At 45.8% G+C, this 26,946-nt stretch overlaps 1 protein-coding gene across 13 annotated transcripts; it reads left to right on the top strand.

Annotated features, from left to right (window-relative positions):
• Positions 1 to 512: 512 nt before the first annotated feature.
• abi3bpb (ABI family, member 3 (NESH) binding protein b) lies at positions 513 to 26,946 on the top strand. 13 transcript variants are annotated; one of them, XM_037090621.1, is made up of 24 exons: positions 513 to 962; positions 5,345 to 5,524; positions 9,149 to 9,217; positions 9,302 to 9,434; positions 10,731 to 10,912; positions 11,009 to 11,061; positions 11,519 to 11,558; positions 12,166 to 12,237; positions 13,025 to 13,099; positions 15,017 to 15,229; positions 16,150 to 16,227; positions 16,668 to 16,856; positions 18,249 to 18,314; positions 19,817 to 19,903; positions 21,197 to 21,265; positions 21,361 to 21,486; positions 21,599 to 21,688; positions 21,783 to 21,992; positions 22,084 to 22,189; positions 23,424 to 23,503; positions 23,801 to 23,830; positions 23,911 to 24,069; positions 24,152 to 24,274; positions 24,632 to 26,946. In XM_037090621.1, exons 1-24 carry the CDS (start codon positions 872 to 874, stop codon positions 24,745 to 24,747), a joined length of 2,637 nt encoding a protein of 878 aa, XP_036946516.1. In that variant the 5' UTR covers positions 513 to 871; the 3' UTR covers positions 24,748 to 26,946. The 13 variants fall into 13 exon arrangements, with proteins under 13 accessions (XP_036946516.1, XP_036946518.1, XP_036946521.1 ...); XM_037090623.1 differs by lacking the exon at positions 19,817 to 19,903; XM_037090626.1 differs by lacking the exons at positions 13,025 to 13,099; positions 15,017 to 15,229.

Here is a 26,946-nt window from a genome sequence, read left to right as displayed (position 1 = left end):
AGAGACGAGTGCAAAACACATTCAGAGAGGAGGAGGAGGAGCGGGGGGGGGGGGGGGAGGAGGAGGAGCGGGGAGGAGGAGGGGGGGAGGGGGAGGAGGAGGAGGGGGGAGGAGGAGGAGGGGGGAGGGGGGGGGAGGCGGAGGGGGGGGGGGGGAGGCGGAGGGGGGGGGGGGGAGGAGGAGGAGCGGGGGGAGGGTGGGGGGGGAGGGGGAGGAGGAGAGGTGATGAAAAACAGGGAGAAAGTCGAGAGTGAGAGTAAATGAAGAAAAAAAGAAAAACTTCATGTTTGAGAGACAGAGAGAGACAGAGAGAGAGAGACAGAGAGAGACAGAGAGAGAGAGAGACAGAGAGAGAGAGAGAGAGAGAGAGAGAGAGAGAGAGAGAGAGAGAGAGAGAGAGAGAGACAGAGACAGAGAGAGAGAGAGACAGAGAGAGAGACAGAGAGAGAGAGAGAGAGAGAGAGACAGAGAGAGAGAGAGACAGAGAGAGAGAGAGAGAGAGACAGAGAGAGAGACAGAGAGAGAGAGAGAGAGAGAGACAGAGAGAGACAGAGAGACAGAGAGAGAGAGAGACAGTATGTGCAGGGGGGTGATGATGTCATCCAGGCCACGCCCACCTGCAGAGGCTATAGATGTTGGCGTTCCGCTGGTCCACCTCTCCACACCGAGGACGTCCGACGGCTGAACAAGTCCTGAGACTGCAGGGAGAGACGCTTAGTGAAGTTGTCCAGCTCCTGGTCGCTCCTCATCTTCATCCTCCTCCTCATCTTCATCCTCCTCCTCATCATCATCGTCTTCTTCATCATCATCGTCTTCTTCATCATCATCGTCTTCATCATCATCGTCTCCTGGAAGCTGAAGCTCTGAGGTCATGGCAGGCATCGCTTTCCTCCTCCGAGTCCTCGTGCTGCTGCTCGGAGGGACCATTCTGCTCAACGGCATCCCGGCACAGAGGATCCGAGGTGAGTCAGTCGGGCTTTAAACAGAAACATGAGTGAAGACAGACTTTATGAAATCTGAGACGTCAGTATGAGCCCCGACATCAGAACCTGTCATAGAAACACAACAACAAGGTGCAAAAAGTCCAAAATGACAGTTGATGTAACAAAGCAGACGTGTGTCCGAGCTGACGGCTGACAGAGGAAGTCCTGCAGAGAGAAGTCAGAGACCCGACAGGGTTCTGGAACAAACCCGCCAGCTGAACATAATGCAGTCCAGTTAGTGCAGAGTCCAAAGGTTCTGACTGGAAAATGATTCAAAGTGAAGAATGTTTCTGCTCTTGTGTTAAAGATGGAGACCGATCAACAGAACTTGACACCGGTGTGAAACATGCTGAATAACACTGATGAGGTCTGTGATCCTCTGCAGGTTCTGGTGCTGAACGAGTTGGTCTGGTTCTGTCTTCACACACGTGAAGCTGAACGAGTTCAAGCTGAAGCAACGTTTCTCTTTAAAAATCCTTATTTGTAGACGTCAGTTGATCTGCAGCAGACGAGGACGCTGCGTCTCATGTTCGGGGTCGTTTCTGTGAAGTCTGAATGTTGCGTACGAACTCGTGCTGCAGCTCGTTTGATATTTCGGCTTTTAGCTGCATGAAAGTAAAGTTTGATAAAGTTATTGTTTCAAAATCAGGGGAACAGTTTCATCTGCAGCAGAGGAAACGTGTCCTGCCTTCAGCCGTCCGTCCGGCGGTCCGTCCGGCGCCGTGCAGGTGTTCGGTTCTGGCTTCTTCTGTGCAGCTTTCTGCAGAGTCAGCGCTGACGCTCGTCACGCCGCAGCTGCAGCTTTTGTGTTTTCAGCTCGTTCGTTGTAACTCCAGAGTGTTTTGGCGTCTCGTCCTGAGTCGGGTGTTTGATGGAGGTGTGTGGAGTGCTGCAGGAAGGGGCGGGGCTTGCTGATGATGTAACCTGCGTCTTGAGGGTTAACTGGATAGACAAAATGGCCTCCAGTGTCACACGGTGGTCTGATGTGGTGACTCGCAGAGGGTGAGCTCACCGGGCGAGAGACGGCCAAGAACAACAGAGAGAGAGTGTTTTTCTCTGCGAGGATTTTTTTTATGCCCTGTATGGACTGACCAGTATTAGGCCACGCCCACATGCTGATGTGAGGCCACGCCCACCCTGCCGGGTTTCACAGGCAGGTTCTGGACTGTTGCAGCGTTAAATGTTTAATTTCACAAGATTTTCTAAAACATTGTGAAGCATGTTGCAACATTTTAGTCGTGTTTGTGTGCGTGAGTCTTTTTCTTCATCACAGTCTGAACTTGTGGTGCTCGTCTTCAGCTGGAGTTTCAGGTGGTGAAGATGAGACGGTGGCGTGTTGACCTGCAGGTGGCGCCAGATCGTCCCACCGCTGTTCTGTTCTGATGAGATTCTGACAAACACAAATCAATAAAAGATCTACCAGTTGCCTCCAAACATTTCAGGTTTTCTCCGTCAGCTGACTCACATAATTCACCGTCCATCCTGAGTTCCATCACAATTGTTCTGTCCGTCACACAGACTCCATGTTTCTACTCAAAGACAGACAGAAGTTCATGTAGAACATCTGCTGAATGAACAAGAAGGTCCAAATAATGCAGAATGAGTCAGAGACAGAGTTTCACAGAGTTTATAAAGTGTCTCCAACTCAACAACTCACTAAACTGACACATTTGTTAAGGGAGTCTGGGGACTTTCTCCACGGGGACAAAGAAGTCGCCTATATTGGTTCGAAGAGTTTTGGTTCTGATCCATTTAAAAGTCAGTTATCAGGCAGGTTAGCGAAACGGTAACAGTTTAAAGTTTCCCCTCAGAGTCGACTTCCATCCAAACCATTAAAGAGTCCAGTAAAACCAGCAGCAGCTCATTAGTGGCCACATGAAAGAGGCCGTCAGTGTTTCACAGTCGGAGCTGATGAGACGTCGTGTTCTGGGTTCTGGTGTTTACAGACACTCAGCCAGAATCCATTCAGAGTTCTGTTCCAGCGCTCATCAGTTCTTCTGGGTTGGACTCCGTCTGTCACTTTGTGGTTTGCGTTAATACTTCATCACATCCTGTCTGTATGTGTTAGCAGTACTCTGGATACTGGACCTCTTGAGGGCTCTTGGAACGGTTCTGTTGACGTCTTAGTGACCCGCGTTGGTTCTTCATAGTCCTCATGTTGTTCTTTGTGTTAGTTTTGATAATTAGTCCTTCACAGATCTGTTTGTTTCCTGCCTTTGCTTGCAGTTGTTTCGTTGTTTCTTTGTCGTACTTGTTTGGTACCTTCGTGGTGTCTGTGGTGCTTCTTGCACTCTCTGCTGTCTTCTGGTCGTATTATTCTGCAGGATGTTTGCAGTAGCATGACTGACGGTCATCTTGTGTTTGAAGAACTTCAGTCCTTCAGTTCAAGTCCATTTTTCTGCAGACCTTTTTAGGAGTCCGTCAACTGTTTTGCCTCCTGTCATGGTCCTCCTCCCCTGGATGGACGGCCGTCCTCCATGTTTGTCAGAGGCGTTGTATCCGCTCCACTCAGTCAGCCTTCGACAGGCCGAGCCGCGGTGCCAAGAATGAGCTGCATGATTCCACGTGTCCAGCGGGCCTTTCCCAGGAACAAACATCCCAAAGAAAACCTGGACGAGACGAACGTCCTCGCGTCCAACACAAAGTGGAAAACATTTGGAGGGAAACTTGGTGTTCTCCTCGCAGGAGGCCGAAACGACTCATTGCAGCTGATTGTTTCACGCTGCAGCGGCGCTCGCAGCTCATCAGCTAAACAAACACAGTCGAGTTCATCCGTGAAACTGAGTCATGACTCCGTTAAAGGGACAGTACGCCCTTGTCTTTACACCATGAAAACAGGAAATTGACATTGTTTTCTGTTCAAGGACTCACATACTTTTCTTTTCTCTTCTTTATCTGCAGCAGGATGTGTGAGTATCTTTGTACCATCAGTTTAATTCATTCTCGTCTGAACGGGCCTTGAGCTGCGGCAGGATGAATGTGAGTAAAATGTGAGAATATTTGAATGGAGTCTGGTGCAGATGGAAGTTAGGCTTCCATAACGATGCTAATTTTTACATTTTTGATATATATTGAATGAAGTTGAGCAGTTTGTTGGAGTCGGAGGGTCTCAGGCGAGGTTGGAGTTGCATTCAGAGTCGTCGTCTCTCTGAAAGAACACATGTTGTCCTCAAAGCCGACCACGAAACATCCCGAACATCAGGAGCTCATTTCTCTGCAGCAAATAAGCTAATAAAGCAAGTTTTTCCCCTCAGACTTGTATTCTCCAGGGAACAGACTGAATGAGAAATGAAATGAGACCTGGTGAAGCCACATGAAGGAGCCTCAGCGTCGGATCATGATGAGCTGCAGATGAACTCCACAGCTTCATCGTGGTCCAGACTCAGATGTTCAGATGTTTTCACTGCTGGCAGCTGATCATGCTCTCTGTCTTGACACTACAGTTCCCATGATGCTTTGGAGGATGAACAGGAAGTATGATGTTGCTATGGAGTCAGTGAGCTATTGGACTGAGCCAACAATTGAACCAGGAACACAACACCACCAGACTCCCTTTACAAATGTAGTGATTTAAGAGTTGAATTTTATGAACTCTGACTGATTCTTCTTGTCCATCCAGCAAATGTTCCACATGAACTTCTTTGTGTGTGTGTAGAAACATGGAGTCTGTTTGTCTCAGAGGAGGACGTGTCCTGGAGAAATAAAAAGCTTTATGGTTCCTGAGGAACCCTGTTGGGGCTGAAACATTCTGTCCTTGTTAAACTTTTAAAAGTGGAGCGTGACGTGGGCTCAGAACCCGGGGAGGCCGGGGTCGGGCGGATCTGCTGTTTGGATGGCGAACATGTTCATTAAGTGTCGGTCCGCAGACTGAGAGGGAAATCATAAAAAGAGATGGAGAGTTTGGTTTCTAAATGAGATTTCCATGTGAGAGATTATGAGAGCGTGAAATCACATCAGAGCGGTTCTTCCCTCGGAGCGGGCCGAACCTTCAGACAGTCACACATCAGCTCCTCAGGAAGTTCATGTTTGGTACAACAACAGACAGCAGTTTGGTTTGTGAGTGTTACCATGTTCAACATCAAAGTTTAGCATGTTAGCACGCTAATATGTGCCTATAAGAACTACAACAAGTGAATAAGTCAGGCTGAGGATGATGGGAATAATTTAAGCTGCAGCAGGGTAGGCGAGTAAAACGTGAGAACATTTGAATGGAGTTTGGTGGAAGATTACGATTCCTTTAATTGCTCATTTTCTTTTCACATTTTAAAAGTACTGCTAGATGAACTTGAGCAGCTAATAAGCGTTTTAACCAGACTGAAATGTTCTCAGCTCTAACATCTGTGTCTTCTTCTTCTCCTCAGTGCGGCGTCAGAACATGAAGGTTCGGATCAACGCCACCGGCGACACCATTGTGATGAAGTTTGTGCGTCCGAGTCCAGACGTGAAGCTGGAGGGTTACATCCTGGGCTACGGCAGCAGCATGTTCTCCAAACAGTTCATCCAGCTGCCCGAGAACGGACAGCCGTACGAGACCGAGATGGGTAAGACGGGCTACGGAGGCCTGAACAGGACGTCTCTGTTTAATTAATCAAACTATTTTATCGGAAGTTATTTCAATATTTTGTTTCTCTTACATTTCTCACCATACACTATATTTCACGGGTGCTCGCTCTGGGTTTTCAGACTTTGGTGGACGGGCCTCCTCCAGCTTCATGATATTAGACTTTGTGTTGATAAGGAGTGAGATTTAATCAACACTAACTTCATCCATAAATGTATTTTAAGAACATGAAACTCAACTGATTTGTTCAGAACCAAAACAAAACCTGCAGAAAAAGTGAAAGAACCAAAATGAGCTTAAATTTAGTCAGTCTTTTTTATCACTGAAATTCAGATTATGTCTTGCAGAAAAGTGAAGTTTGCTTCAGTTTTAAGTCAAAACGCTCTAAAATTTCTCAAGCACCGACCCAATAAACGTGTGTTCTCTCAGGACTCCTCGTGTTCTGAGACTGAAGGATTCTGTCGCTGTGCCCGTGTGAGCGCTGACCTCCGTGTCTAAACCTTCAGACTCGTGGGAAACCGTGAGTTTCTGCAGAAATCCTCTGGGAGAAAGCAGAACGTGAGAAGCTTTGAGCAGCGGAGGACTGTGGCAGCAGCAGCAGGTGGCTCTGATCCGGGTTCTGAAGCCCGGCCAAAAATTTTCCTCCCATCAGGACAGAAACACTAAAAGCTGTGACGGCGTGACGTCTGATCGCAGCGGCTCACAGAGAAGCTGCTGAAGTTCGTCCGTCAGCACTGTTCTCTCTGCAGGCTCATGTTGTTGACTCTGCTGCAGCCAGCAGACATTAACGTCCTCCTTTGTTTAAAATTGCCTAAATTTGGCTGAAGTTTGGTGGACAGATCACCACTCAGACAAACATGATGTTCAAACAAAGTTTAGTTTTGTTTGAGCTGTGAGAATTCTTACTTTTCCTGTCCTGATATGAGCACAGACACTTTGACTTGTGAGTTCAGCTTTTTTGAGAGCTTCAGAACGTTTCTGTTGACAGTGGAAAGATGTTAGACGTGTTTGAAAATATCCAGATTTTGGCTGAAGTTTGGTGGACAGATCAACAACAACCCAAACATTTTAAGATGGTTTCATCTTATTATTTCTTTCTTTCAGTCTTTCAGTTGTGAAAGCTTCGTTTCTTCCCTGATGGGAGTGAACAGACATTAATTCTCTATGTGCAAAAAAACTTTAATTTAGCTGAAGCTTGGTGGCAGCCTGGTCGATATATACTTTACCCCTGAAGTCAAATACACTAGAATTTGGCTGGAGTTTGGTGGACGGATCAGGAACATCATATATTTCTGATGTGGTTCTGTTTGTAGATTTTTGCTTCTGGACACCGTGTGACGCTGTGTTCAAGTGCAGCTGGGACATCCAGACATTCTGCTCCTCTGTGTTTATTTCCCCTCCGTGTAAATCAAACCCAGGAGACAAACAGACATGAACGGTTTAGTTTCAGGAGAAGTTTTAATTTAATCTCCGGCTCCTTATTTGTGGCTCGTCTCTCATCGCCACTCCTTCTGCCCTGAGGTCACCTGTCAGTCAAGCGGTGTGGGCGGGGCTGTGGTGTCAGAGCTGCTCTTAAACACTCTTGTGGTGTTTACCTTGGTGGTTAAAAGCCTCAGTGGAGGACCATCCATCAGCAGCTCGGGCAGGATCGACCGCAGTGTTGACTCTTTAAATCCGACGCTGCTCGTGGTTTCTGAGAGTCGATAACTCAACGTTTCCTCAGAGGCACACGACGGCTTCTCACAGTAAACTGTTGCTCCTCTAAAGACGAGAAGGGTCACGCAGAGAAATGTGCTAGAAAAGCAAAGTTATCACCACATGAAAAACAAAGAATAAGGAACAAATTCTCTCAAACTTCAACAGAAACAACTTAAAGGTATTCAGAAGAGTCCCACCAAACCTCAGACAGAAGTCAGGCAGTTTTTAAGACACTGTAAAAAGCTCATGTTCTGCCAGACCAAGCCCTCAGTCAACAACGTTTAAAGAACGACAGAAGAAACAGAATCATAATATAACCTGCAGATGTTTATGTTGCTGTTCTCAACCTGTCCACCAAACTTCAGTCTCATTTTCACGTCTTTTAAAATAACTACAGTCAACTGTTAGATGTCGTTCACAGTTAAACAAACCTGATTCATTAGGGAGCTTTAAGTGCTTTGAAGATTCAAGTCAGGAAGTCAAATGTCATGTAGAGACAAATGAGCCTCAAACATTGAAGTGACAGAAGAAGCAAACCTCCTGACGCCACTAAAGGAAAGACTGAAGTCAAGCCTCTGACAGCTGGTTTAACCCTCCTGACTAATGTTCCTACGAGACAAAAAACCAAAAGACAAAGCAGAGAAAGGACGACAAACACTCGCACTCCCAGGTGACTGCAGGTGATTGATGAGGTCAGGAGGGGAAGGAGGGGGCGGGGCCTATATCCACCTGTCAGTGTGTGAAGAGCAGCAGATGAATGAAACCTCTCCGCTTCACAAAGAGACGCACAGCTCCAGGACTTACACTGGAGGTCTGTCTTAAAATGCTGTCATTTTGAATGAAGTCTGGTGTGGGAGGAGATCGTCCTTTAGGATCTGAACATTTCCAGAGACTTTGAACACAATAAATAAAGTGGAATGTGTTGATGAAGGAGGATCAGAAGATTCTGTTTCTGTTTGTCTCAAAGCTAAAACTCATTTATTCAACCGTCCATCAATCAGTTCTAAATGTTGGGAATAATCCATAGATTGACAGATTATCCTGCTGAGCTGAGAGCCGGCCGTCTCACGCTAATCCCATTAACACCCTCGCACTTTACCCACAATGCCGCAGGGCGCCTCGCCGGCACACCCACAAACCTTTTTCATTTATTCAAACATCGTCAGAAGTTTCTGTCGAAGCACGTTTTCATCACAGTCACACAACTTTATTCAAACGTCACGCGGAGACGAGCTGGCGAGGAAACATCTTCTAAATCGTGATATTGTGAGTGAGAAACAGATTCACACTGTGTAAAAACTCTTTCATAGTTTGATCTTTCAGCTCACAGCTGAGACGAATTCAAGAAAGAAATGATACGAAGAAATAATGTGTGATGTTCTGGTGGTTCTGGTCCAGGAACAGTTTGGTAATGTTCAGAGTGACTATCGTCTGAAGGATTTCCTGCTGAAACTCGACTCGAGCAGAGACGGACTGTTTCAACATGTCGTCTTTGTGTTTCTGTAATCGATCCCATGTGTTCGTCTGAACTGGGGGTCGTTTTAATACCCGCCATGACATCATCATCACCATCATCATCGTCATCATCATCACGGCTGCACATTTCCAGAACATTCCTCAGGTTTCTGGCTGTGAGCTCCCACAGGAGGAGGATGAAGCGTCAGTCATTGAGCTGGTCATCACCAAGCAGCCGGTTACATTCAGACTGTTCATTTTGTGGAACGAGGTTTCTGCTGTTTTAGGTTAAATATGCTAATGAGGCCACCTACATGATTATTTAATATAAAAACATAAACATAAATCTCAATCAAAATAAATCCCTGAATGTGTAAATGGAAGCAAAGCATTGATTGTGTCCTGGTGTTCATGAGATAAAAGTCACCATGGAAACAACTTCCTGTTCCAGACGCCGAGCCGAAGTACCTGGTGGCCGTCCAGCCGATCCCAGTCAACGACGTGAAGAAGCACTGCACAGGTACGCCAGCCGCTCGCTTCCTGTTTGCTTTGTGATGCTGCCGTAGAGGCCGGCAGGTGTGACTGTCCTCACCTGTGTGCACAGGGAAGGTGAACCTGGAGAAGCCGCTCCACCTGGTGATCGGCTCCGTCAGCCCCACCGCCGTGCTGCTGTCCTGGGGAAACTACCTGAAGACGCCCTACGAGGGCGACGTCATGAACGAGTGCCTGGAGGACGGGTGAGGGAACTAAATACAAGCATTCTGTCACAGAACCATTTAAATGTGGACGTCTTCAAGCAGAGACGGGCTTCAGAGACGGTTCTGATGAGTTGTGTTCCCTCAGCAGGTTTCTGACTGTTTAAAGAGATTTCAGCTGGTGAGGTTTGTTTGAAGCACTGTGAGGCCTCATGTTGTGTCAGTCAGGAACAAGAGCACTGGGCAGCAGTGGTGAGAGAAAACTGCCGTGAACAGGCAGAACCCTCGAGCAGAACCGGACTAGATGATAGGTGGCCATCTTCCTCACCCGGGTGGGTTGAGAGAGAGGAATGTGTTTCTCTGCATGTCGTCGTGATGAATGCTCTGGCTGTTGTGTTTGAGTCGTGCTGAGTGATGTTAAACCAGCTGGCCTCTCTTCTCCATCGGCTGTCGCCTCCAGTAATCCCTTTCTTTTTCTTTTTCCCTCCCTGTGAGACGAGCTGGAGAAGCCGTCGGAAAGCCTGAGCCAGGCGTCCTCTGCCTCTCTGGCCGCCGTATTAAAGCTACTGTCGGCTCCTCGTGAGCAGAGTTTGGCCTCTGAATAACACGACATGAGGGAATGGAGGTGCAGATCAGCCGCGCTGCTCGCCAGAGTTAACAACACCTAATGACAGAGGCTGTTTCCACGCTGAGGTCACGGCCGCCACACAGAAACCACACAGGCCGAAGCCTCCGTGTCGGTCTGTCGGTTGTTTGTTGTCCGTGTGGAGCGACTGTCTGGTGTCAGCACAGCATCAACCAACCCATGGTGTTCGTCAGGGAAACTTTGATGAGTTCATTTCTCTGCTGAAAACATGATGTCAGCAGTTTGAGGTCATTCATCAGCTTCATCATTAAAGAGAGCATCACACCATGATGGTTACCGGTTGGTTTTTCTGTTGGTTTGTTGGTTTGTCAGCAGCACCAGACAGAAATGACTGACCAGTCTCGGCCCAGAATAGACCTCATTAACTTGTTGTGCTGATCCAGATAAAGGGTTAGGTTCAGGGACAGATCCAGGAACTGTGTCTCACTTTGTTTAACATGGTGAGATTGGACGTTGTTTTGGTTAATTTCTCAGGAATAATGTTCATATGTTGATGAATCAAATCCAGTCAGTTTAGGTGGCTGGTGTCTATGAGGGAGGACAGAAGAGGCTGTTGGGTGTTGGTGGAGGTATGCACTCTACTGAGTGCCATCCAGGTTTTGTGATATGCACTTGGACTGATTCTGAAGTGGTGAGTTCCCTTCCATCCACCCTCCTGCTGTTTTATGATGTTACTGCTCTCCTGCCTCCAGGTTCTACACCATCCGCTACAGGGAGAGGAACAGGAAGTGGATCTATCAGACCTGCCCGACCAGCGACACCGTCATCGACAACCTCAAACCCAACACGCCCTACGAGTTCGGCGTCCGGTCCAACAAGGACGACCGCGGCGGCATGTGGAGCAAACCGGTCATCCACAACACCAACATGGGCAGTAAGGAATAACTTTTTACTAAAACAGTGTATTCATTAATCATTCATTAATCAGTTTATGATAAATAATAAAAACTCATTTGTCTGGATTTCACAGATAAGAACGCACAGAAGCCGTACAAGCTGCGTAATCCTCTCGCCAAGCCGCTGGTACGTCACCTGCTGCCTGCATGTCATGTTAACGCACTGATGGGACGTAACTAAGTACATTTACTCAAGTACTCTACTTTAGTAAACTTGTTATACTTTACTGTTTCCATTTTCATTTTTTTAAATCAATAATTTACTTCATTCTTACAAAATTGAGTTCTGCGGCTTTACGCCCCAGAATGCAGCGTTTTGTCCTCAACATGTCCAGTCCAGGTTTATTCTGAAGGTCCACATCGTTACAACCATTGTTAGGAATTAAAAACTTAAAAACTGAAGCTACAAACAAGCTGCTGAGAGCCGACTGTCTCCATCCATTCACTCCACCAATAGCTCCCTGAGAACATCATCTGAAGCGATGCATGCTGGGACTTGACGTATCTTCTTTGATTGTGTTTATTGGATGATTTTTGAGGTCATTGAAGTCCCAGAATCCTGAGGCTGATGTTTTGTCTTCCAGAAGCCTCTGGGTCCTCACGCTCTGTTCCCTCCTCGTCTGGGTGAGTTCAGCCACCTCTTCAGCTTCTTACAGTCAGTCGGCCTGTTCAGGCAGCGTTTGTTGCTCCGTCATTAGTTCTGCCTGACATTATTCAAGGAATCTGTTTATTAGCTGTGCAGGTATGTACAGTTGTTTCTTCTGGACTAGTGTGTGTAATCCAGGCCATAATAACAGATGAGAGAAGCTGTGACGGACGTCGCTGCAGGTTCAGGCTGGTTTAAAGTCTGCAGGAGGAAGGACAGAATATCTCCCAAAAAAGCAAATCTGAGATCGAATATGCAAATTTTTCAGGATTTAGTGAGAGTGAGTCCTCAGACGGCTTCTTTAGTCTGATCAAGAGTCGAAAACAAAGATGTTCACACTGCGGGGAAGAGAAGCCAGTTCAAACATTGAGGAAGTGAAAACTGAGACTGATCTGACAGTTTGTGGATTACCTGACCTGCAGTGTGAATACAGAATACAAAATACTCATTAAGAAGCAGGTAAAGCATGGTTTTAATTAAGATCTTCTCTAGCTGAGTGTGTTTGAGAGTGATGATCCTTCAATAAGAAAACATCTGACAGAAGTTTGTGGTTTTCCTTCCTGTGACGTGTCGACTCGTTCGCAGCTCTGCACAACAGGACTCGAGGTTCTCTGCTCAAAAACCCGGCTTTCCCCGGAGCTCCTCGCACTTCCTTCGGTGATTATTTCTTCTTCTCTCCTCCGCACACACATCATCTCCTCTCATACTTTTATTCTTCCACTCAGGGCCGCAGAGACGCCTCAAACGCTTCAGTCGGGTTCGACTGATTCAAAAAACTGAGCCTCAAAAACTGCTGATTGATGTGAAAACTGAAAGTGAGTGAGTGAGGAATGCTAACAAGCTTTAGCGATAAAATCGGACCGTCCAAGTTTGTGTGAGGCGCATTCTTTATTTATCAGCTTTAGTAAACACCTGGCATGTTCTGGTCCCAGGTTGGATGAGCAACACATGATTTTTGTATGATTAAGATTCAAGATGCTGCAATGAAACGTCTTTCAAGATGAAGACAGATGAGATCTGTTGATCTGTTTGGGGTGTAAACATTTGCCAGTAGAACATGAAAGTTGTGAGTACATGGAGTACGAACCTCCATCGTTCACAGAATCTTTGCCGCTAATTCTTCTGCAAAGTCTCCAAATCTCATTGAAGGTTAAAGCTCAAAGTGAAATTCTCACGGTACACAGGTGTTATGTTAGCACATCATAAAAGCAAGAACAAAACTTTGGGTCAACGTGCACCATCAAAAAGTTCTTTCATTAAAACTCATCATTGATGAAGTTTCTTAAGCTTCACTCACTTGCTGTAACAACAGATTTTACAATGAGGCCACATCAGTCCAACCCGACTTCTGAAGCTGCTTCTTTCCAAACAAATCCATCATTTATTTCTACTTTCACCACTTTCATATTGACTTCCTTTAAACCAAACATATTATTTCCCACAGCGCCGCCTGAGAGCCAGCAGGAAACGTTACCTCTGCCCGGCTCCGCTGAGCCCAAATGGCCTCACGAGTCACTCGGTAACAAGAAAAGACGCTCGGTTTATTCGTAATCATCCCGCTTTATTCGCAGTCTGTCTTTACCTGCTTTGGCTGAGCCCAGTGATGCACCTGGGAGGGGGAGGGGTCAGGGACCATGCAGCTGTTATGATTGGCTGCATGCTAGCATGCCTGAGCCCGGTTAGAAAGTCGATACGAGGCGTGGCGATGATGTCACTGGAGGTCAGGTGCTACCAGTAAGTTCACTTTGCCCCGCCCACCCTGATGGCAGCGGTACACTTTGCTGCTAAAGGTCATGTGACTGCTTCATTTGTGCATCTGAAGCCGTCAGTTTTCTTCTTCTGCTTTTCTTCTTTCACACACTTCAGTTTCCCTTTTTTATCTGTTTTTTCTACCTCATCCTCACCTCACGCTCTGTGTCTGGCCCTCAACAGCTTCTTCAGTCTCAGATCGATCATTAATGATGATGATGATGGGACGACTCACGAGTCCATCCCTCACTGGCAAGCTAACTGCTAACATACTGTTTATCCAGTAAACAATCTGTGCTAACCGGCTAACTCAACAACAGCAGTAAATCAGTTTATTAAAAGTAGCAAAAGGATTTTTATAAAACTGCAAATTCCTCGTGAAAACAGATTGTAGGCTGATCAAAAATGACAGACGGTTTGTTTTATTTTTATTTCTTAAAGTTTTAGCATCTTTTTCTTTTGATTTTCTGAATTGAACTTTTTATTTGACCCAATTTTCAAATTTACAAGGAGTATCTTTGGAAAGTTAACCAACAAAATGTACGATGATGTTCAGTGAATTTAAGCAACATATTTCCAAACAACACCAGCCAGTGATTGGTCAGGCAGAGTTCAGGAAGTGCATAAAATATTTCCTGATTTAGAAATGAACTCAATAACTTGTTAGGACAGATATTTGAGCTGTTGTTTGTTTTATAGCATTAGATTTCAGTGAAATCAGTTTTATTCAGGAAAAACTGAGGCTCCATCTTTAAATCTGTTCTTTCCTCTTCCTGTCTGTCCTCCTGTCTGTCCTCCTGTCTGTCTTCCTGTCTGTCCTCCTGTCTGTCCTCCTGTCTGTCCTCCTGTCTGTCTTCCTGTCTGTCCTCCTGTCTGTCCTCCTGTCTGTCCTCCTGTCTGTCCTCACCGTGGCTGCTTCATGAAGTCGTTGCCATGTTCAATCAGTCTGCATGACAGGACTGCATGTCGGCCAGTTCAGACGCAGACGTTGTTGGATTTTCCCACCAGGGAAAGACAACACAAGTCGTTCTGCAGGACTCCCGAGCTCCCCCCTCCTCTGTACAATGTCTTCTCAACTTTTCTGTATTTCTATGAGGTACAAGATGATGGGAACTAAACCTTATCCTTCATTTGTCTGCTAATTGGAGATTCTTGTTTTGAAAGTGGGACTGGGTGTGATTTTGTCAATATTATACCAGAGTTTAGGATAAATATCAAAACAATATGTTCTAGAGACCTTACTTTGAGGAATTAAACAAGCAAGATGCATCCATGCATTATTCCCTGAGAATAACAACCAGTCAACCAATAACCTGACCAACCGACTGATAGGCCGACTGACCAACCAACCAAACAACAGGACACGAAACCTTCCTTGTGGATCATATTTCAAAAAGTCCAACCCTTGTCTTTGGACATGTAATACCAATTGAAGAACAGTTTTACTTCAGGACAAGTGTCCATACCCAGTCCTGCTTGAGAGAAAATTGACAGAAATATTCGGAGACATGTTTCTGGTAACTGTCATTTGTCCAACAGTGTTGGAGATGATGACATGAATCATGTCTGTTGAAGCACAGAACAGTTTGTCTAACGTCAGTCGACCAAAACAAGATTTTGGTGACTACACTCAACCTGGATGATCAGATTCCCATGATCAGTGTACCTCTCTCCTGTCTCACCCCAGACAAAGGAAACACTCTTAGAAATGACTCCAACAGAGCGGTGGATCGTCCTCCGGCCCTCCCCCAACTCCTGCCCACCAAAGCCCCTCCTGCCACTTCCACTTCCACTTCCACTTCCACTTCCACCGCCTCCCCCCTCCTTAAATTACCCTCCAATGCCGACTCGCATCAGGGGCAGACCACTAAGGCACCCGAGAAGCCTCATAACTCTGCTGGTAATTTCACCTCCCCACTTCCCTTTTTTTTGTCCATGTTTGTAAAATAATCACCAGGTTTTGTGTCAGAAATCAGTTGGCCGGGCTGCAAAGTGCCTGCTGAGACGAAATACAGCAACATGAGCTCAGTGATCTCTGAGAGGCTGTTTGTGTTTACAACAGTTACTCCTTAAAGAACGAGCAGCTGTCAGTTCACTGATGTTTCACGTTTTATATTTGGCTCTCAAACAGCCAAACCTTTACTGTGAAAGTCTGTTTAACCATTTCACTCTTTCCTTAACTTTCCTTATTTTTTTAATCACATTTAGAATACGTTCTTTCTTTGAGGAAATAATTAATGGACAAATCTGTCTTTCAAGTTTAAAAAATCATATGCTCTAAAAAACCGACACTCTTAAAATGCAGAGTTGAATTTATCTGTTATCTTTGTGAATAGTGTTAAATAATGGATTGATATTCGAAAGGCACTTCCATTAAAAAGCTTCTTTTTTTTAAAATTATTATTTTTACATTTTTTTATAAATACACACATTTATAACATATTTTACAGTTTATGTCTGTAGGATGTAAATATAAATAGGACTGTCGTCTGCAAACAGAATTAAGTCTGCGCTCAGTTTATCTTCATAGCATCATTTTATGCATCCAAAACTGAACGATTTGTTCACTCACAATATAAATAATTACATTTTGTTAGTGAGACAGTTTTTTGTCACTTCGACAGATTCCCACTGGGATTCTTTCTCAAAAATGAGAGTATCGTCTGCAAAGAGTTGAATGTTATTAATCTTACTCTTTAAAAGTCTGTTGTATAGAAAAACTATTTCTCATTTCAGTTTTAACTCAGCAGGTTGTGGACTGTCTCTTAAACCAGCAACTGTCGGGTCTTTGTAGCGTTAAACCTTCTATTTCCCACACAGCTTTCGGCAAATCCCAGGACGGATCCTCGCTGCTGAGATCGGCTCTGGCCAATGAGAGAGCCAAAACTAACAACTGGGGTAATAATGACCTCATGAAATGCTTCCTGTAACTTGCAATCAATGGCAGCCATGCTCTCTGTCTGTCTGCTGTTAATCTGCAGCCATCTTGTTCCCTCGAGCTTCCAGATACATTGCAGTGTTGAAGTTTTTGTCCACAGGAATGGCTGCTCGCTCCAGGATCTAAACCCATCCCATCCAACATGGCCTCCAATGTCTGCATGCAGCACACAATCTTCTTACAGTCATTGTTGCATCATCATAACTCATCAGCAGCTTAAATGACTCTGGTTTCCTCATCATGATTCCATCAAACTCATTACTTGGTCAGAGCACATTGACTTAAATGGTCCATTGGACTTCCATCACTAACATCACCGCTCAGGGCTGCTGCAAGCTCACCGGACTGGCAACGCAGACAGATCAGATCGTAACTCAGGCAACTGTTTTTGATCTTTTAGGTGAAGGCGGCAAAAGAACCTCTTCTCCATCACTGCCTTTGCAGCCTTACAACCCGGCAGCTACCTCGGTGGTCAGATCCATGAGGCCTGCATCGAGAAACCCCCTCTTTCCCTTCTCTAATGGCTTCAGACAACCACACTCTTCCTCTAGACCCAGTAACTCATCCCCGACCTCTGGGATACTCGGGGGTAATCCTCCTGTTCCTTCACCCCTCTTTACTTTCTTACATTATCTTCCGTGTGCTCTGCGTTGCCTCCAAATCCTGGAGGGGTTGGAGGGAAAACGTGTGTTCTCTTAGATTCTCATTTGTGACTCAAATCACCAATTTTATATAAAGTTTATAAGTCTGTGAATCACAAATTAAGTTTCAAGGGAGCTTGACGGACGAAAAACATGATTTAGTACGCTTAGAATTAATTAATTCAAATATAATGTTTTATATTTGAACAAATTTAAGTCAGCGCTCTTGAGAACCTTCTTTAAGTTTCTTGGACACGTGTGACACTTCTTTCAACATGTTGCATTTAGAGATGACAGAAATACCTCAAACTTGATTGAAAATGACACCAACATGATTTAATAATAATATTATGCAGTTTTCAGTAATCAGTTAATAAATAGCTGAACATCTCTATGATACATTTTCATGAATCTTCATAAAACATGAATCATTAATTTGGAAGAAGAATTTATCAGAAGCGTTCCTTCCGACTCCATCCGGCTCTGCAGAGCACAAATATCACAGTAACCACGGTGGCTTCTGATTGGCCGAGTTGTGACTGGTCTCAGTCCGTCCGTCTGATTGGGTGAAGCTGCTGACTTTCAGGTCTTAGATTGGTTTAACATTGATATCACTGGTACCTGGTTCTGTTTGTGATGATTTGCTTCAATATTCTTTTAATTTCAAAGCACAGGAAAGAAAATCCAAACAGGTTGATTGAGTCTGTGTGCTGTGGCTCACATCTCAGAGTCACTTCTGTCTTCAACACTTCTTTTGTTTGCTGATTGATGAGCTTTCAAAGTGAACTGTGACCTGCTAAATGGACCTCACCCCTGAACAACCTAACGGCCACTTTAAGCTTCTTTGCTTTAAACATTTCATTTCAGGTCAATAATCAGAAAATAAAGTAGACTCAGTATCAAAAAGCTGTTAACAGAATGAAAAATTCACCATGTATGTGACAGCGACAGCAGGGAGTGTGAAATGTAAAGACTGATCTGTCTTCAGTTGTACATTTGATGGTTTTAAGTCATTAAACAGCAAATGTTGTGCTAACTGTTGTTACAAACAAGATTTACTCCCAGTTCACTTTTTGAGTTTCTAAATAAAACCACGACTGAAAGTCAGAAGGAATCTGTTCGGGGTATTTTGGGGATGCTGCAACAAAATTCTGAAAATATAATTCCACATTTCAAAATCCACAAAAACATTTTGAACTCCTGAAAAAAGTTTGACTGAAGACAGATGTTCCTCCTTCAGTCTCATGAGCCGTCTGAGGTGGTGAGTGGTTGTTCTGGTGTCGGGTTCAGTTTCAGAGACACTTTCTTTCCCTCCGTAACACTGGCTTTTCTCCCAACAGTAAACGGACAGCACCACCGGGGCCTCTCCCCACCTAAACCCGCCTTATGGTCCCGACCTCGACTGGGTAAACAAGACCTCGTTTTGTGTCCCATCATTAACCCTTCAGTCGCTTTTGCAGCATCTTCACCTCCACCGCAGCTCATACTGGTGTTTTTGTCTCCATCCATTTTGTTTATTAATACTGTCATGTTCATCCATCCATCCGTCCGTCCGTCCGTTGGTCTGTCCGTCCATGTCGCCTTCTGTCCGACGTGTTTGTTGTCTCACCGTGAGCTTCTGCAGGTTCTTCTGGCTCGGACTTCTTCAAATAATCAAGTGGATGTTGGAGATGGAGCTTGATTATTTGAGTTGGTTACATAAGTCCAGTAACTACAGCAGATTATGTCACTCTGTGTTCCATGTGCTGGTGCTGGTGCTGGTTCTGGTTCTGGTGCTGGTTCTGGGTTTCACTGATCATTACAGCATAATATAAAAGGAAAACAATGTTAGATTATTGTTCTGTACTGTAGAAGCAGTTTTTCTGGAACTCTCTTTATGACTCGGTGGAGTTTAAAGTCACAGCAGTTCAGATGAAAGACTGATGAAAGCTGTAAGAATCCCAGTTTGAGCTAGAAACCCTGATCTTGGCAGAATAAAAGCAGCCGGCTGTATTAATACAGCCTACGTATTAATACAGCCGGCTGTATTAATACGTAGGCTGGTTTATTTCCTACTGATCCAAGAGAAAGAATGTAGGTTTTTTTGACGACTCAACAATCAGAAGACAAGAAATGCGTCAGATGCACTCAGGGTGTCTGAAGCTAACTGTCAGCCCTCGTCCTTGTTTAACCTTTTACATTTAGATTAAAACAATAAAAAGATAATAAGTGAATATAAATAATTGCGTTCCTTCCCATTTGACATCAGAAGTTGGAATTTCTGAGTTCCCAGTTTGCAGTTTCAACTTAAACGACGACAAACTTCCCACTTGAAATCCTGCAATCCAAGATGGCTGCTCTGTGGACGTGTTGCTTCATAGTTTATATTCACAAAATACAGCATGATGCATTGTTGTCCACTGAGCTGTCAGCTGTTAATAACTGTCACTGTCACTGAACAGAGCCAGCTGAGACACTGGTTAGCACCAGTGCTAGCTGCTGCATCGACTCAGTTAGCCCAGTTTGATTCATGTTAGCGTTAGCTAGAATCAAGTCAACCTGCTCTACTTGCTTTGTCTGAAGCCTCTGAAACGTTTTGAGTCCAACCAGCTCCAGTCGCCTTCTTACTGCAGTGAAAAACATCTTTGAGGTGTAAATGAGGTTGAAAGTGATTCCTGAGATAATGTGATGAAACAACTCCGGGTCCTGATGGAGACTGTGCATGTCCAGGTGTGCATGGTCGTCCTGTGCAGCAGGCATGAGCTGGTTTTTGGTGTCTTCCATCGGTCTGTTGTCTTCTGTATGTCTCCATCTTCACAGGGTTGATCCAGAACATGTTGGCAGGAAAACAGTGGAATACTTGTTATGTTTGAGACAAGCTTTTAGTTTGTGAGAGCTCGTTTTAATCGCAGTGCCTCTCCTGCTGCAGCGAACAACTCGTTACTGGAGGACAAGAAGTCTGAATTCCCTGATGTGTTCGGCCGATCGAGTCCCACCGCCGGAGAGCGGTTTTATGGTTGGTAAAGGCATGAGTTCGCCTGACGCTGACTGCCGCTTTAACTCAGCCGCCACCACTGCATGGTTTGGTCGCGTCACATGTTTCAAGGATTTCAAAAGGCCGTTCCTCCGCTTGAAAACTTTGGCCAGGAGCTTCGGCGGAGCCTGTTTTTCAGAGAGAATGTGCTCCTCCGGTCGTTAGCTTATTCTGCAGAGCTTTGCGCTTTTTCACGCTGCAGAAAGGGAAAGAAGAAAGTGTTGGTGACGACCGTCCTGTTCAGACGCTCCTCATGCTTCAGCCTTTGCTTCCTGCTTGACTGCGAGCATTGAAAGCGCGACGAGCTTCAGACGTGATGTGTGTTTAGAAAAGTCTCACGCAACCAGAACAGCATGGCGTGCATCGAGCCGCTCTCCTCCCAATGTGGAAACCGCTGTTTGCTTTTTACTGCAGGACTGTTTGTGTGTGAAAAGAGAAAATCATACCAATATTTATTTCATTTAATCTGGCACTGTAATCACCAGGCACTGCTGAACATGGAGTGTAATTACAGCTCAGTTTCCACCATGACTTCCCAGGATGAAGTGCATCGAATGGCTCCATGTTTTGTTGACTCTTAATTTATGTCCAACTGTTGAAGAATAATCGAAGCTCTTGTGAGAAGGCGAGGAGCTCTGCAGGCAGTCTGGCGTCTGCTCGTCCTTCCTACATATTTACATGTAACTGATTGAGAGGAATGCGTCTGTATTGTTTCATGTTCAGAGCTAAAAAGTTTCAGGACTCCACCATCTTTCATGTTTCTGGCTTTGCATTTGTTCCATTTAGTTTTGGATCTGGCTCAAGTCCTTGATTGTGAGGAATCTTGGCGTCTCCTCAGATGGGGGTGGGGGTGTAATTGGCTGCAGGTTCTGGACTTCAGTCCATGGTGGATTTTTACAAAAACACACACAAATTACACAGGATTGTTCATGTTTTCAGGTTCATTTGGTGTTTGGAAACGGGTATCGAGTTCTGCTGTAGAAAAAAAAGCAGATTTTCCAGGAGATTAGCGAGCAGCAAGGTAGAACAAGTCGCTGCTGGAGCTTCACTCTTTGTCTTTGTTAGACACAGCAGGCGAAACATGGATCTGATCTGCAGCAGAGACTTTCTGTTCCTGTTAACAAGTTCAAGTTCTGCGTGTTCCACTGTTTTCCATTAAATGTAAAACCTTCTTTGAGCCATCTTGTGGATGTCCTTCTTGGCTTATTGATGGTAGCAACTGGTAGAGTATGAAAGTAACAGTAGAGATGATCTTTTATTTCCTGTTTGTTCCAGGGTCCCCGGCTCGTCCATCCATAACCCTCAACAAGAAACCGAACTTGGTGGGGAAACCTGGAGAAACAGGTCAGAAATGAAGAGCGATGTCTGCTTTTCATCGCACTTCTTCTTTCACTTCAACATAAATGATTATCGCTTTCTGCCGATGTGTCTTCCATCAGACAAAGTAAACAACTTCAAGCTGACCGACAAGCTGCCGATCCTGAAACCAAAAGTTCCTCCAGCGACCGCCAAGCCGACCAAACAGGAGCGGAAACAGACCACAACAACGGCCTCGCCAACACCTGGTATGAAGCTTCAGACTCCTGTTGGCTAGCCTCTACTTTACTCTCGATAAGAAAACAGACGGTAGTTAAAACTCTTCTGTCATAAACTTTGTCTTCATGTTTGTGTATTCAGCCAGTCGTCAGGAGACCTGGGAGGCCTCCGAGCTCTTCAAGTCCCAGCCGACTTCTGACCTGGACGCCTTGGGAAAGAAACGTTACGTTGGTAAGTCAACACTGTTTTTGCTTCACGATGAATCTGAAAACTTTAACAGGAAAATTCTTCAAACATGAACTAATGTTCCCTCTTCCTCCCAAAGCACCTCACGTTGTCTACCAGACGGGCAAGAAGCCGGACGAGCCGTGTTCCATCACCTCCTCCCTAAACTACTTCCCCGAAGATGAACCCGGCGAGGCAAACGTGACGGCTCCGCCCCGGTCTCCGCCCTCCAACCTCACCGTGGTGACGGTGGAGGGATGCCCATCCTTCGTCATCCTGGACTGGGAGAAGACGGATAATGACACCACCGGTACGAAGCAATGAGCTCAAACGTGTCTGCCTCTGTTTTGGAGTCGTCTGTGCTGATTCTGATGATCAGGACTTTGTTGTCGTCTCCTCAGAGTACGAAGTCATCTCCACCGCTAAAGGACCCGACGGCGAGCAGGTTTCCATCCTGACCACCAACCAGACTCACACCGCCGTGGAGAACCTCAAACCTGAGAGCAGGTAGGCTGGCATGAGACTCACCTTCACTGAGCCCAGAGCTGCAGTCAGCAAGTCGACCAGGTCCAAACCAAGTCAACACTGGTGCCAAGACCCAGACCCGGTCCCTAGACCCAGACCCTAGACCCGGTCCCCAGACCCGGTCCCCAGACCCGGTCCCCAGACCCAGACCCTAGACCCGGTCCCCAGACCCGGTCCCCAGATCCAGACCCTAGACCCGGTCCCCAGACCCGGTCCCCAGACCCAGACCCTAGACCCAGACCCTAGACCCGGTCCCCAGACCCGGTCCCCAGACCCGGTCCCCAGACCCAGACCCTAGACCCAGACCCTAGACCCGGTCCCCAGACCCGGTCCCCAGACCTGGTCCCCAGACCCGGTCCCCAGACCCAGACCCTAGACCCGGTCCCCAGACCCGGTCCCTAGACCCAGACCCTAGACCCGGTCCCCAGACCCGGTCCCCAGATCCAGACCCTAGACCCGGTCCCCAGACCCGGTCCCCAGACCCGGTCCCCAGACCCAGACCCTAGACCCGGTCCCCAGACCCGGTCCCCAGACCCGGTCCCCAGACCCGGTCCCCAGATCCAGACCCTAGACCCGGTCCCCAGACCCGGTCCCCAGACCCGGACCCTAGACCCGGTCCCCAGACCCGGTCCCCAGACCTGGTCCCCAGACCCGGTCCCCAGACCCAGACCCTAGACCCAGACCCAGTCCCCAGACCTGAGTATTTGTAGACTGGTTTTCTCTTTGGGTTGCTTTGCAACCCTAAAAACTTGCTAAAACTACATGCAAGAGAAAGAGTATAAACCATGTGACATGAAAGTGAAGCAGCAGACTGAGAGTCCTTCACTCGTCTGCTGCACCAACACTTTTCTTCTGCTCAGACGGCCGCGCTGCCTTCAGCTGTCCAAACAAGCCGAGGCAGTCGAGCAATTACTAAGTGGAGCGGAGCGCCGCGGCCAGACGTCCAGAGAGCAGAAACAAGCCGAGTCTGTCCGTCACGCTCACTGAGGTTTTAATGAGCCTGGATATGGGAAAACTATTTGGTGTGAAGGACGTCTGGCACGTGTGGACGTCGACCAGAAGCACAGAGCTGCAAGCTGCAGCAAGAAGAATGTAACATTCGAGGTCTAGAAACTCCGTCTGGACGAGCGAGTCTTCAGAGGAGACTGTTGTTAAATGTTTGATTCCACAAAACCTTCCTCCAGTTTTCCTGTAATATCTCTCTGTCTGTCTGTAGCTACGAGTTCAAGGTGAAGCCGAAGAACGAGCTGGGTGAAGGTCCTCTCAGTGAGCCGGTGTCCTTCAACACAGAGTCCGGTACGCTGCAATGATAATGCAGTTATTGTGTGGTTAAAGAGACAGGAGGGGGTTTCTGAACCGCGTCATCATGCAATATAAAAGGAATAGTTTAATTTAATAGTTTAAATGTGAGCAGCTGGTCAAACATTTATAAGTGACGACCACGAAAAAACATGTTTAAATCTGAGAAAAGTCAGAGACTAAATCACTCAGAGGATTGTTGGTTTAAACATCATACGTTTGATTCTCTGAGTTCTGTTGAGTTCTGTGGTCTAGTGTTGTTAAACCGTCTTCTCTCGTCTCTCCCGTCTTCAGCCGACCCGCGGGTGAGCGAGAACGTCTCAGGTGAGTTAATTAACGCCTCCGTGTTGAATACGTGATGTCAGTCGTCGGTGCGGCGTCCTCATCCTTCCCTGTCTCTGCAGGAAAAGACGCCATCTGGACTCAGTTCCCCTTCAAGACGGACTCGTACTCCGACTGCCACGGAAAGCAGTACGTGAAGAGGACCTGGTACCGCAAGTTTGTCGGCGTCCAGCTGTGCAACTCGCTCAGGTACAAGATCTACCTGAGCGACTCGCTTAACGGTGAGTTCACTTTGAATTCTTTTGGATTAAAGTTTGTTTTCAGCTCCGTTCTGATTCTGACTCTGTTTATTTCACGGTGAAGGTAAATTCCACAACATCGGCGATCAGACCGGCTTCGGTGAGGATCACTGTCAGTTCGTCGATTCCTTCCTGGATGGAAGAACCGGCAAGCAGCTGAGAGCCGACCAGCTACCGTCCAGACCCGGTAAACACTTTAATTCATCCACTGCTGACGCGAGCTTAAAGAGTCTCAGCTAAACTATCAGAGTAAAACAAAAGAGAGAAATTCCTGAACGCGTCGAGGAAAAATGTCTGACTGACAATAACAATGTGAGCTTTTAGCTTCACTGTGAGTATGCTAACCCTCCTGCGCTGTGTTGCTGCTTGTTAGAAGAAATATTAAAACTAATGACGTCAGCTGGAGTTTCTCACTGTTTGTCAGTTTGTGTTTGTCAGTTCTGCATATTGCACCTTTAAAAAAACATTTCTACAAACACATTTCATTGGACGTCTTCAGTACCTTCAGCTCAGTGAGAACAAAAACTTGTTCTTTCTGCTCCAGGTTTCTACCGAGCCGTCCGTCAGGAGCCGGTCCACTTCGGCCAGATCGGAGGACACTCCCACGTCAACTACGTCTCATGGTACGAGTGCGGGACGCCCATCCCCGGAAAATGGTGAACAGACTGAGTCGTTCTCGGAGACGCCCAGGAGGGGAATCATCGGCGACTGCAGCAGGGGTCCTAACAAACCTGCCTGACCTCTTACCCAGTGCTGTAAAAACATGTACAGGACATACTCGTCAGGGAATTAGTAACGAGAGAGCATTTTAAAAAATATGTACTAGCAAACATGCCTCGTCTTTACTATTTATCAAGCAACAAGGCTAAACTGGTAGAAGAGCAGGAGGATCGTGGAGCTGCTCTCCGCGGTGTGGGCGGGTCGCAGACTCACGCTAAGATATATTTTATTTTGTGTTAAGATAATGGGAAGCTGGCTCCCTGGAATACTATTTTCATAACTTGTGAGATGTTATTTATCAAAAGGTCTTTGGTTACATTTCTTCACGAGGTCCAACAGGTGAGAACTCACAGGATGTTTTCAGGACGTGACGCTTCTGCTGCTCGTCTGGTGTAAATGTTCAACAGTCTGTCTGTTTTTAAGGTACAACCATGAAGAGACACGCAAACTCGACTGCATCCTGCTTCTGACCAGCACAACCAGTCTTCTCCTGGTAAACAGCAGATTAGTGTGTAGAAGCTCTGCTCCATGTGGAGGAGAGGAACTTTTCTGCCTGATCATAAACACAATTTAAACTTTAGACAACAATAAAAAGTATAGAACGTCTTCATTGACGGTTGTTCTGCTCCGCTCACAGAAAAAGTGCCAAAAATGTAAAAAGTTTGGACTCCAGAAAAACGAAACCTTGAATTTAAGTTAGTGTACAGATTCAAATGCAGCATCAGTGCCTGAAATCAGTTCCACGTCAAACGCTAGACGTGTCTCGTACGTCTCGCACTAACATGAGCTGCCTCTGCTAGCCGGCCGGAGGCGCCTTCACTTGCAATTTGCACAACAGAAATGTATTTATATGTATATGGAGAGAATGTATTTGTTCAATACATTTTTGCAGATGCATATCAATCACCACCGAGGCCTTTTTCTTTTCTTTCACTGTACTATCGTGCTCTTCTTCTTCTTCTTGCGTCAAGCTAAAGCAGGGCAAGAAGCTAACGATGTAGCCTGATAGCTAACAGTCGGGGTAATAAAACAATCTCCTGCTTTAAACAGTTTCTTTCTTTATTTTACCAACTAAATCTGCTGCAGGAGCAAACAGCTTGAGTTCTTTGCTCGGTAGCGCTAGCTGTGTTAGCAACCATCAAACTACGTCTCGTGTTTCGATAAAATAACTAAGAAATCTCTCTCTGATGTTTTGATTGTACATTGCATTGTGTCATCAACAGAAAAGATTTTGCTGACTGACTTTGAGTTGCAGAAGAATAACAGTTCCTGAAAGGAACTGGATGAATTATAGAGAGTTTGTTGTCTCATTTTGGAATATTTGCATTTCACCAGAAATATCTGATTTGAAAAAAATACAATTTAAAGTACAGCTAAAGCAGAGTTAGCTCAGTTAGCCTCCATCTGGCTAACCGCTGACATATTTTTGGTTGAACATATTAGATCGGTACACAAAAACTATTTCCAACCCTGTGAAATGTAGTCCTGTATTTGGGCTACAAGCTAACATGCTAATCTTCTTTTATAACTATTTAAATCAATTGTCTTTGCTTGTGGCCGCCATTAATCTTCCGTCCTGACTCTTAATTTGAAAACATTTAAAGCAGCATTGTTAAGCACAACTAAAGCAGGGTTAGCTCGGCTAGCATTTAGCATATGTCCAGGTGTTTCCATGGTGCTGCTCTGACATGTCAGTCTCTCTGGCATCTGTGAAATGAATACTGGTACAGACACAAACTCACAGATCGTTAGATAATCCTGATTTCATGTCAGGTGGGTGTGAAATGATGAACTATGTGGACAAACATGAGGCTGAAATGTCAGTTGAATGTGGTCCTGGATTAGCTACATGCTAACGTGCTGGTCGTGCTTTCGCTTGTGGCTACTGTTAGTTTCCTGTCCTGCCACCAGCCCTCAGCACAGCACCACCCAGTAACGCTTCATCATGGTGGAGTTTGTCAGCCGGTTCTGTTCCTCTGACGGTACTCGTCCACAGACCATGTTGTCATCAACAGAGTGCGTTGTAAAGAAAATGAGACTGTTGGTTTCCATTAGCAGTGCTGTCCATGTTGTTCTACATATGTTTGTTTCTATACTGATTTTCAACAATAAAGAATTTTGATTGTTTTTTTAATAAAA

Source organism: Acanthopagrus latus, chromosome 24, assembly GCF_904848185.1.
Source record: "Acanthopagrus latus isolate v.2019 chromosome 24, fAcaLat1.1, whole genome shotgun sequence".
Classification (NCBI taxonomy): Eukaryota; Metazoa; Chordata; class Actinopteri; order Spariformes; family Sparidae; genus Acanthopagrus; species Acanthopagrus latus.
The sequence above is the reverse complement of the archived record's forward strand: the minus strand, read 5'-3'. Positions and strand labels throughout refer to the sequence as shown.

Bases quoted from the DNA above. Each gene is read 5' to 3' on its own strand.
- abi3bpb (XM_037090621.1), top strand. From the start codon at position 872: ATGGCAGGCATCGCTTTCCTCCTCCGAGTCCTCGTGCTGCTGCTCGGA. The intron at 18,315-19,816 runs GTAAACAAGACC...CTCCTGCTGCAG, and splicing joins ATGGTCCCGACCTCGACTGG to CGAACAACTCGTTACTGGAG. The intron at 21,993-22,083 runs GTACGAAGCAAT...TCGTCTCCTCAG, and splicing joins GACGGATAATGACACCACCG to AGTACGAAGTCATCTCCACC.